Source organism: Engraulis encrasicolus, chromosome 3 (genome assembly GCF_034702125.1).
Source record: "Engraulis encrasicolus isolate BLACKSEA-1 chromosome 3, IST_EnEncr_1.0, whole genome shotgun sequence".
NCBI classification, from domain to species: Eukaryota; Metazoa; Chordata; class Actinopteri; order Clupeiformes; family Engraulidae; genus Engraulis; species Engraulis encrasicolus.
The window spans coordinates 57240170-57252669 of record NC_085859.1 but is presented as its reverse complement, the minus strand read 5'-3'; the positions used below and the strand labels follow the sequence as shown (position 1 = coordinate 57252669).

At 43.2% G+C, this 12500-nt stretch overlaps 1 protein-coding gene across 1 annotated transcript in view; it reads right to left on the bottom strand.

Moving 5' to 3' along the window:
- The window catches only part of prkg2 (protein kinase cGMP-dependent 2), a 49684-nt gene that overhangs the window by 4911 nt on the left and 32273 nt on the right, over positions 1-12500 (bottom strand). Inside the window, exons 12-18 of the mRNA XM_063194601.1 lie at positions 10622-10766; positions 9800-9936; positions 8163-8252; positions 6677-6818; positions 5322-5485; positions 896-1018; positions 124-186 (exon numbers count right to left, since the gene is read on the bottom strand). Of these exons, the coding sequence (XP_063050671.1) occupies positions 124-186; positions 896-1018; positions 5322-5485; positions 6677-6818; positions 8163-8252; positions 9800-9936; positions 10622-10766 (864 nt within the window). The remainder of the gene's footprint in view (positions 1-123; positions 187-895; positions 1019-5321; positions 5486-6676; positions 6819-8162; positions 8253-9799; positions 9937-10621; positions 10767-12500) is intronic.

The following is a 12500-nucleotide window of genomic DNA, read 5'->3' as shown; positions in this document are numbered from 1 at the left end:
GTGTGGGATTCCTACTGGGGAGAGAGAGAGAGCGAGAGAGCGAGAGAGAGAGAGAGAGAGAGAGAGAGAGAGAGAGAGAGAGAGAGAGAGAGAGAGAGACAGAGAGATATCTGCTTGTCTCACCTGTGCTTCTTGATGTCTGTGATGCCGTTCTTCAAGTTGCCCAAGCGCTCCGATGGGTTCTGCCTATAGTAGGCATACAGAATACACAGACACATGTCAAGTCACAGTTACACACATCAATCATACACCATTATCACAAATTTAGAAAAACAAATAGCAAGAATTTGCAAGATTAGAGAAACAGGCCAAAAGCAAACCACTAAGAAGTGTTTACTGTTGATTTGTACAGCAGAAATAACGGTGAATATTTTTCATTGGCTGTGTTTTATTAACATTTCATTGTTCATTTCTTAAGTTTGCTAAATGCAATAATTTGTTCACAAAAGTGAAATATTGCACTATTTAGGAATGGTTGTTCGTATCTACAGTACTTTTATAATGTGTTTGCTCTGAGGAAAACTTTCTGAATTAACAGCATAAATTCAGCCAGTCACAATTATGGAGCTGATTAACAGTTTAATAATGTTACAGTGTACCACTGTGTGGTACTCTACCGTTTATCAGTGGTTGCCAACCCTCAAAGCCCCCCTTGGCTGAGACCAGCCATGCCAACCCAACCTGAAATTCTACCCATATATGCGCTGAAAGTATCAATGTAATGGACTAATAACAATGACTCTCGCTCGAGAGATCTTCATGACTTAAAATGGGCACCAAAAATGTTTTCATTTGTTTTTATTTTTGGCTATCCTGTTGCATGTATTGTTGGGAGTCTGTTGGCCTAATTATAGCAAGAAATTGCCTGAGTTTGGCACTTGCAAGGCTACTGTACCTGCACAGCTTGCGTATGAGGTCGGCTGCCCTCTTGTTGATCCTCTTGGGGAAGTCCAGCGACTCGATCCCCCTCAGGATAAAAGTGTAGGTGATCATCTGGTCAGAGCCGGTGAAGGGAGGACTGGAGGGGACAGATGAGGAACAGGTCATGAATCTCCATTTCAATTAATCTCTGCACAAAGCATATTGAGTCTATGTATATCAGGCACGTGCACTCCAATACGGCAGGGGAGGCTGTGCCTCACCTGTCTCTTCTAGACTTCATGAGAATGATGAGATGCAGTAAATGTGAATAATAGTAACAATAATAACTACTGTTTTCGAGCATATTTACCATAACTACCATTTGTGCAGTATTTAAACAGTTTCAATCATTTTCAATCATTTTTGTGGCCAAAACCGCACTATTTTCCCACCTCCTGCTCCGAATAGAGCTAGAAAGTGACGTCACTTCCCCCGATTTCATGGGACCTCAACAGCGTTTTTAGCCGAAAATCGTAGCATGTAATCCAATGGCGGTATTAAAATGGCATTTCGATCCCCTTCGAGTTGTGCCACGAGCTCCATATATGTTGTTTCTGATATTTTTGCCTAATTTTTCGTATGAACCCCTAAACTTTTTAGAAAGCTGTGTTTCTTCACATTTTTCATGCCGACAGCCTCGGAACAAAACATTGATACTTCTGCTTGAATAATCTTTATCTATCCTCTTAAACAGCATATTTGGAGCCCAGCGCATATCATGACTGAGATCAGAAGATATTTACTCGCTACCATGTTGTTAGATGGTCAACTGAGGTCCCGTGAAACGCGGAACTAAGGGGCGGGACTTTCGAGCTCTATACACTGAATTTGGGCCAACTCCCGAGTTGGCCTCACCGCAGATTGCGCAATCCCTCAGTAACAAGCTTCAGCGCATGCGCCATTTTGCTCGTTCTGTGTATGCAATACACTTACTAGAAATATGTATGGTGTGCCCTCATTTTCCTGATATTTGATTTCACTATTTTCTACGTGTGATTATCATTTCTTTACTCTGAGTGCTTTGGCATAACCCCATTGAAAAATAGAGTAGTGCGGCGAGCAACACATTGGCCTCACCCTCATTCTGCCGTTGAGTCTAGCTTTGTCAGTGACGTCATAGCGCCACTATCAGAGAATATGCTAGCTTGTTCACGTTGACTGCTACCATGGAAGTGGATTTCATAACGAAACTAAGATCATTCTCAAAGTTGGATTTCCAAGGGAAACAAGACGTGATAAAGAATGGACGACCGACACCAGAGCTGAGGAAATTGATTCAGGAGATTGGACAGAATATTATTTGATTATTCACAGTGAGTGGTACAACCGAAAAGACTGGCTATGTGGAATGGGAGGCAACAAGCAAAACAACGTTAGCAGTTTGCTAGCTGGATTGGATATGTCAAACCGTGAGAATATTATTGCGAGAAGCCCTGTAATCAAGACAGCATTTCAAGGTAAGGAAATTTGATTATTACATTTGCCCTCCGTGGCGTTGACTTGGGTCTAAGTTTTATTTGATTTTGTCAAGATGAAAGAAGAGTTGTTTGAAAAATAGTTCGGTTGCATTGGTTTTACAGTAGCTATGTTTCACATATGCATTTCAGGCGTAATCTTAACCTGCAACTAGTGAGAATGTTTCGAATGACATAGCAATGGCTACATGTCTCAAAGAATAATTCATCACGAGTGATTTTGGCAACAGAACGAACTAGGGGTTGTGGGTTCCTGGATTTTGGTTTGGTTTGCGGCTGTGTGAGGTTGAGTTTGGGTCCGCAGTGGTATGATGTGGATGAGTGGGATAGTTGACGGTTCTCAGGAGGAGTGTCCTCAAATGACGCACCATGTCGTGCCTATTTTCTGTCTACTCTAGTCTTTTCTACCGGAGGTGGTAGCTGTCCATGACCACGGCCACGTCTGGCTTCATTATCTTTTTCACAGGCTACCAGAAGGATCATCCCGGTGGGGTGATATTCTGTTGTTGAATGCATAATGTGAATTGTTGCTGTGTAAGCGGTAGCCTATTACAACGCAAGCATCGGATCTGTATTTTCGAGTGGTGGAGTGAAAGGAACGCTGATAAGCAGACCTCAAAATTCACCATAAGAGCATTTTTGTCCAAAATGCTCGTGTGGCTTGGGGTTATCAGCGTCCCCTCTTTCAAAGACCAGAAAACACTGAGAATTGCCTTGTATCTTGACGGCCTATAAAAATACAGTATAATCCTGGACACATATCGCGTCTGATCTGAATGTGGTGTCCACCTTTCTAACAGACATATTGGTGTAGGGAGGAGGAGTAGGCCTAGCAGGCCTAGTAGCGCAGCCTGTGCAGTAGGTAACCTAGGTAGAACTAAACGTGACTCTGCCGCCAGTTATATGGTCAAACTTGTTAAATGGCACTGCCCCACCGTTGTTTACCTACGCCCCCTGCGCCAACGCCGAGTCTGGACCACTGTCCTGTGTGTGTGTGTGTGTGTGTGTGTGTGTGTGTGTGTGTGTGTGTGTGTGTGTGTGTGTGTGTGTGTGTGTGTGTGTATGTGTGTGTGTGTGTGTGTGTGTGTGTGTGTGTGTGTGTGTGTGTGTGTGTGTGTGTGTGTGTGTGTGTGTGTGTGTGTGTGTGTGTGTGTGTGAGAGAGAGAGAGAGATATCTAATAGCATTTTCTCTAAATGCAGTATGTTTTAATATGTAGGCCTACCTTATGTTCAGAAAGCGACATTTGAAACTTACCTTAACTTAAGGTATTTGGCAAATATTGATATATATTTGAAAATCCGATATTGGAAAAGTCACTGCCTCACCAGCCATAAAGCTGACCGCACGTTACTGATGTATATGTGTGTCATGAAGTGTGCTACATAAAGGAAGTTGAGTGGAGCTCAGTTGAGTTGAGGTGATTTGAGCTTATTTCACTCTTTCCCTCCTTGTCATTGATAGTAAGCTACAGTATAATGAAAGTCGTCATAATAATCACTCTCTCCCATCCACAACACAAATAATATTCTTCACCACCACCACCACCATCATCATCACCATCATCACCACCAACTTCATTACCACCACCTCCTTCTCCTAGGGTCGAAAGTTCAGATCTGAAATGTCTCTCTTGACATGGCAACTCTTCAGGCAACGTCCAAACATCTGCGCTCACAGCTGGACCACTGTCTAGTACACAATTAGGGCTTGAAATGCACTTATGTATTGTGTTTGAATACACAAGCTGTATCGTGAACGTGCATAGTGAAGCACAATTTTTCGTGATATTGGAGGTCTCTAGTGTTCTTGCAGTCATATTGTGCAAATTCCACACCTTGTGCAGGAGTCGCATCATATTTGTAGAGGTGAAGATGGCACTCCAAACTGGGATCTTGCATGGCAGGCTATGCATCCAGTATTGCTAACCGACAGCGAAATCTGGGCTTAGGGGATGCAGACGAACTGTAGGGTTTCTTTAGAACATCTGCTTCTCATAAAAACATTTTAACCGACGACTTGGAGCCACTAGAGCGTGAAAATGGCAAGAAAACGCCAGAAAAACATTCAGCTTAAGAACTGCAAGTATCATGTTTTCTTTAGAAATACATTTGAGTAAAAGAAAGATATCTGCAGTGACAGCAGGAGACAAGGATGCACTGCAAACATCTGGTGGTCTCCAAACACACAGTGCTTCAAACCAAATCGTAATGAATAGTAGTGTGAAAGACAGCTTGTTCATGGATCACACTAGGGGATGACTGGAGTGGTTTTCGTTAATGTTTGACTTCGGATGGTTTCATTTATTTGTAAAGGGCATGAACCGAGAGCACAAATAAAAGCAGAGCGAACATAACTCCATTTCATGTGGAGATGTTTGAAATTGCAAAATGGTTTTTGGTGCCAAAGACATAATAATGAAGAAAATAGATGATAACATCAAACCCTAAAATCCATAAATATGACAACAATGGATGACACCATTAAAGTGATAATCCTTGACTGCTAGCATCAACTGACTAAGATTCTGTTCTTCAGACCCCTCTTAAGTGTATCAAATCACAGACTGTCACATTGTGACTCTGTATGGGTTCACAGCGAGGGTGAAGGGAGTAGGGACCACACATCACCAGAGGCCCTGGCAGTCTGTGACTTCCTGTCTGTGAGGAGAATAGGGGACCATCAGGACACACACTCTCTCTCTCTCTCTCTCTCTCTCTCTCTCTCTCTCTCTCTCTCTCTCTTTCTCTCTCTCTCTCTCTCTCTCTCTCTCTCTCTCTCTCTCTCTCTCTCTCACACACACACACAGACACACAGACACACACACACACACACACACACACACACACACACACACACACACACACACACACACACACACTGCTAGTAACAGTATGTGTCCTATGGCCTATGTTTACAGTACTGACCTCCCTGTGAGGATCTCAAAGACCAGGATGCCCAGGGACCAGAAGTCCACACTGAAGCTGTGGCCCTTGTTGAGGATGATCTCAGGGGCCACGTACTCGGGCGTGCCGCAGAACGTCCATGTCCGCTGGCCGCATTTCATCTTCTTGGCGAAGCCAAAGTCAACCTGAGGAGGAGGAGAAGGAGGAGGACAAGAGAGGTGACTTTCATGTCTACCATCCAGAGGCATTGTGGAATTGCATCACAGGCACACAGGGGCATCATGGCAGACATGGCGTGAGGAGGAGAGGGTAGAGCTTATTAGAGAGGTCCCCAACCATTCTGGCTGTGACGGCTCCCAAGGGCTACCCGATGGCTACTTGGTAGAGCAAAATCATCTACTGATGTCTAGATATTGTTCTCAAATCACACTGTAATTGAAGGATTATTTGCTTATATGTTATTACAAATTATTCTTTATACATTATAAAGGAATTATGTCATATATAAATAAATAAAAACAGTAACTGTACACAAAATCTTGTAGTCGTCACAATTTATTAATATCCTTGGTAAGCACCTCAGAAGCCCCTCGAGGGTTACCTAGTGCCCGCAGACCCCACGTTGGAGACGCCTGCCTTATTGTATGTTAGTAAGATCATCTGCATAGTGTTCAATCTCTGAAACGTTATGCTCCTTTCCCTACCAACCTGCAAATCTTTAGCGGGTGATATTATAGTTACAATAAAGGAAAAAATTTGAAGTTGGGGATTGTAGCCTCTGATCATGTAGAATGACAATGTTCACTGGAAAAACCAGAGCACCACCTTGTGTATCATGTTGGTGGTACATTAGGAAAAAGACAGTTGCAAATGCATAGGCTACTGTTTACATGCCTACGCTACGTGCAGTATACATGACAGTCGTTGGTGAGGAATGGAGGTGGGGGGTTAGTCAGAAGAGCAATGCTAGTGGTGTTGACTGAGAATGTGTTTGTAATTTGTGGAGAAACATTGTCTAGTATGCATTTTCTCTGTCAGGGCATGCCTAAATAACATTGAAATTGAACTTGAAATCATGAAACGATCCGTAATAAGTTGAAAAGAAAGGATAAGACTCCTAATCAACCAATCAACCAATCCTGTTCAAAGAATATTACTTGTTGTAACCTATTTCGGTCTAAATCTTCTTCAGTGTCGACCTTATGAGACTGTGCAATTAGGGATTCAGTGGGATTCAGAGTTCAAGTAATAAACAGATGTTTCATCTGTATGAACAACATTAATTCCCACTGCGTGGGAAAGTATGTCATAATTATGTAACTATAGTAACACAGCAACCACGCCATGTATGATAAGCCATTAGAGGTGCAACCAACCAGTTTGATGTATCCCTCCGCATCCAGCATGAGATTCTCTGGTTTCAGATCCCTGTAGATGATGCCTTTGTGGTGGAGATAGTCAAAGGCCTCCGTCACGCAGGCCACACAGAACCTGGACGTGTGCTCATCAAAGCTACCCCTGAAAATAAAATAAAAAATCCACAAAACATTTGTTAGTGAAGGTGAGTGCAGGGTAGCAGTCGTGACAGCCACATCATGTCGGTGGCCGCATCATGTCTATCAAAGACTGAAAAGCCTACAGTATGGTGAGCAGATTAATCTGAATTACAATATTAAAACAATGCAAAAGTAAATAGCATACATTTTCTTGTAAAGAAACTTTATTTAACAATATACAGCAGAAAATATCTCTGAAAACTCTGACATCAAATCACTTATGCCACGATGACTAGCTTGCACAGAACCTAGATTTGTGAACTCATCAAAGCTACCCCTGAAAAATGAATCTGCCATGAAATCAATGATCAATCAAAATCACTTTGCGGAAACCACTAATGTCACGATAACTAGCTTGCTCAGGACCTGGACATGTGCTCATCAAAGCTGCCGCTGTAAAACTGTGGCATCAAATCACTTAGCAACCCCCTCAAACCCCTAGTGAAACGATAGCTTGTGCGCTAGTGCTCACTTATGCAATATCCCCGCAGCGTAGCGTGTAGTAGCGGTTAGTGTAATACCTGTGAGGCTAGCGGAGGAGATGTAATTAGGCATGCATGGCTCACAATATGGTCGACACAGCAGGCTGTCAGGTCATATTATGCAATCGCTCAGGGTGAGAGGGACTGCCACTTACTGTGCCTACTGTATGAAAGAGACGGATAAGCGGGTGCACTCTTTAACTTGAATTTAAACTGACAGTTAAACTGACTGCTTAAGTTTTATCGCATACAGTATGGTTCAGTAAATGTTCATGTTTTAAGGAGGAATAGGTTTATTACGCGGTTCAAAACAAAATATTATTGTGGTTTTACGAAAACATAGCTTCAGGAGATTGTTGAAGATGAATGACCTTGCACAGTAAATACAGTAAATAATGCATGCACACTGTTCAATTAATTTATGCACACTGTTCAATTAATTAGTAGAACCAAGAAATGTAAAACTGCAACCTTCACAGTTTAGGAAACAACATCAGGTCACGCAATATTCCTGAAGAGGAGTGGTGTGTGTGTGTGTGTGTGTGTGTGTGTGTGTGTGTGTGTGTGTGTGTGTGTGTGTGTGTGTGTGTGTGTGTGTGTGTGTGTGTGTGTGTGTGTGTGTGTGTGTGTGTGTGTGTGTGTGTGTACATGCGCGCGCGTGCCTGCATGCCTGTGTGTGTGCCTGCACGCACATGTGTGTGTGTGTGTGTGTGTGTGTGTGTGTGTGTGTGTGTGTGTGTGTGTGTGTGTGTGTGTGTGTGTGTGTGTGTGTGTGTGTGTGTGTGTGTGTGTGCATGCCTGTGTGTGTGCGCCTGCATACAGACCTGTCTCTGAGGAGGCTCCAGATCTCTCCGCCTAAGCAGGCCTCCAGGAGCATGTAGACATACTTGCTGTCCCTGTACGTGCGGTGGAGCCTGGGGGATGGATGCACGGAAGAACCATCAGAGCCATCGAACACAGTACACAGTGCAGGCGCTCTGCATAGGCATGGTAGACCATAGATGTGTATGCACAAGTGCATGTACACACAAGCATCATGGTGACACGCATGCATGCACACCTACAGTAGGGACATTGTCATTGACCTTCTTTACATACTGCAAAGAACACATCACACACACACACACACATAATATCTCTCTCTCTCTCTCTCTCTCTCTCTCTCTCTCTCTCTCTCTCTCTCTCTCTCTCTCTCACACACACACACACACACACACGCAGCCTTGATCATATCCATCAATCTAGAATAGATGTGTGTGTGTGTGTGTGTGTGTGTGTGTGTGTGCGTGTGCATGTGTGTTTGCGTGTCAGTGTGCATGCGTGCGTGTGGGTTTATGAATGGCCCCTGACATGCAGCTGGTGCCTTGCTCAGCCCAGTAGTGTGGTTCAGTGCATTGCGAGGCCACGTGATTTTAAATGGCTGGAGCAGGAGGATGATGGCGGTGGGAAAGATGAATGGCTTTAATATGAGGTCTGGAAAACATATGGCCCAAGACGAGAAGCCAATAAGCACACCGCTAAAAAATGCAGTGTTAATTTCAACACTTAGAGAGTCTATTTAGCATCTTCTAGAGTGTATCTGGCCTCACTCTACTCTCTGTGTGCTGAATTTAACACGGCATTCTTTTTTACTGTGCACACCTCACAGGACCAAGGTCTCTGAGAGCGTCAGGCATCACACTAATCCAATGATCAAAGCTGGGTGATTGACAGCTCAATCTGCACCTCGTAACACTATTCTGTTATATTATCCCTGATATGAGTTACAGAGCCATCTGAGATCGTGAGCTAGGTGAAGGATTGGGGCAAAGAGACATCCGGTGGTGCACCTCGATGCAACACATTGCAATCTCCTACCACGGTTCAGCGGCTGCTGAGTTTACAGAGGTACTTTTCATGCTATAATATTATTAGATTTGAGTGCTAGCCCATAGACTGAAAGAGATGCATTGCTTATTCGGAGCACCGGGATGGGTTCAATCTGTTGCAAAGTGTATCTCTGAAGAGGTGTAATAACTACATATCACACGCACGCACGCACGCACGCACGCATGCACACTTTCTCTCGCTCTCTCTCTTACACACACACACACACACACACACACACACACACACACACACACACACACACACACACACACACACACACACACACACACACACACACACACACACACACACACACACACACACACACACACACACACACACACGTAACAAACACACAAAAAATAGTTAATGTAAAAGATCCATTGATCTGTGTCCATGCTGCTAACAATCCAATAGGACACTGGCTGAAATGCAACCTGTATCCACAGAAGAACTAAATAGCTTGGGGAGTCCAAGTGCGATGTAATGTAATGTACATATAGTGTAATGCAATATGTATTAATGAGGATAATGGTATCATCGCAGTTGACTGGCTATGTCAGTAGACATGAGTAGGAAGATGTGAACGTACTTGATGATGAAGGGCGAGTTGACCTCGGCCAGTATTCTTCTCTCCGAGTGGATGTGTTCCTCCTGTTTGTTCTCCACCACGTGGGCCTTCTTGATGCGCTTCAGGGCATACGTCAAATCCTCATTCTTCACCTTTACCTGGCAAAAAACAATACAAAACAAACAAGAAAAAAAACTGAAAATGGCAACTTTGGGCTTTGGCTTTCACATGACGAAGATGTGGAGTGAATCTTTGCAGTGTTAATTTAATGTGAGAGAGTGGCCGGCACAATGGGTATAAGCTCCAAAAAATACATGGAGAAAGGATGTCTGCACTTCAGCCCTTGTGGTGCTCACAGTTCAGGACAGCAGAATGAAGACAAACTGGGCTACTTCTCAGTGACTAGACCCAGGGATGACCGGAGCACTCCGCAAACTTTTAGAGGTTTTTTATTTTTTGGTGCACAAAGTGACTGACGCTTCGACGCATCTGAGTCTTCCTCCGAGTGTCCTTTTTGAAAGTTAAATTTTATTGTTTTTTTACACAGTGTATTGCGGTCTTTGTTGACACGATCATCTAGAGGTGGTTGCCTATTAAAAGCGAGTGATAATAATGCCTCGATACAATCCCTTTATAGCTTAGTAAGGCAGCCAGAAGTTTCACATTCCCCTCCAGCACCTGCCCCCCAGAATGTCTGTGCACACCAGTGGTGGATAGAAGTGTGGACATTTAATGCCGATGTCTTCTGTCTAACTACACATACACAGACTCATAGATATGTACCATGGGAATATAAAAATGTGTTCATAACAAAAACATGCTGTATGTGTCTCTATGTCTTACCAGCTCGACGCGTCCAAAGCCACCAACCCCAAGTGTGGTTATGACCTCCAGGTTGCTGAGGCGAGGTGTGGATCCCACGTCACGCTCGTTCAGCTCAATGAGGCCAGGGGAGAGTGGAGGGCTGCTGGGGAGGGAGTTCATCTTCCTGCAAGGAGGACGCAGTCAGGTAAGGAGGCTGAGTTTTACACACTAAGGATACCTGTGCGGACATTTTTAAACACAGACTTAAAAAAAATAAATCCATTTATATAAAAGCAGAGCATGTGGATAAATAAAAAAGCAATTGTGACAGGTGTGTGTTAGCCCCCTAAAAGGGATATCCGAGTTTTAAGAAGAGATTCATAAAACTGTTTGCGTGAAACTGATGCCTTTTCAAAGTGCAGAGTGTAAGTTACAAGAAACAAGTCCGACAGGCGGACAACAGATGCGTCCGTCTGCCAGTTCCAACCTTTTTTCCCCAAACGCCCCCATGGCCTCCTCATAACCTGTCAACGCCCCCCCCCCCCCCCCCCACCCCCCTCAGGATGAATATGATTTCAAATTTCAAATAGATCAAGTACATTACAAATTACCAGACATTGTTAGTATGTTAGTATTTATCAACCTTTAGTAGGCTAGCCTATCACGCTATTTCAGCATCATGTGGGAAAGAATTTTGGTTTTCCGACTTCTGAAGACTATTACAATATCAAGACAACACATTAAATCCACATTCAATTTTTGGAATCCTCCAAGGGTGTCCTCATAAAATAAAGAGAAAAAAATTCAGATATTTTCATAAAAGAACACACACACACACACACACACACACACACACACACACACACACACACACACACACACACACACACACACACACACACACACACACACACACACACACACACACACACACACACACACACACACACACACACACACACACACACACACACACACACACACACACACACAGACAGACCCACACACACACGCACACTTACACACACGCGTGCGCGCGCACACACACACACACACACAGCCCACACAAAACCTTAGAGATATCCCTTGCAATCAACTGTCATCCTTTTAAATGTCACTTGACCTTAAATCTTTGCAGCAGTTTAACTCTGCAAAACATCATTGTCACCATGTCAAATTGTCATTGTCACCATGTCACCACCTGTCCTAAAGTGGGATAGTAAGAAAATCAATTTAAAACCAAATATAATGTAAATATCCAACATTTTACATTATTTTATAATGAACAAGCATTTAATAATACATCAGAATCAAAAGTTGGATGGCTTTATTGATATTAATGATTTTATACTCTTAACACGAATGTATTCAAAACTCTATGTCATTGGCTTTTTGGATGGTTTCACAGCAGGTGCTTCTTGTTTGATGATTGCCCCACCCTAATTTTTGATTGGATAGTTCAAGTGTAAAATTATTTTGGTCACATGGTAGTATAACTTTGCTTTTACCATAGTTTCACTGACATTCATTAGTTTATGAAGGAGCCAGAGCCTCTGAAGCTTAGGTGTCCCACATTAGGCAGTGTCCCACATTAGGGGAATCCACCCATGTGCTTTTAATTTCTCTGCTTGTAAACATCTAGTGTGACTATACTGGACACCAAACGAAAATGAGCCATTGTGCTATAATCTGGCACATTTACGTGTATGTATGTTCATTAAAGTGCAACCTCTTGAAAAATAAAAGTAGAATAAGTAAAGCTAAGACTTTATAAAGCAAAATCCAACTGCTCAAATTGCCTTGCACTTGTTTTCAGTGAAAAAAGTGGCTTTTTGCATCACAACAGCTGGAAATGTAGGCTAGAAAGGGCACCACTATGTATAGCTACATTTTTATAGTGCACATAAATCATTCAAGC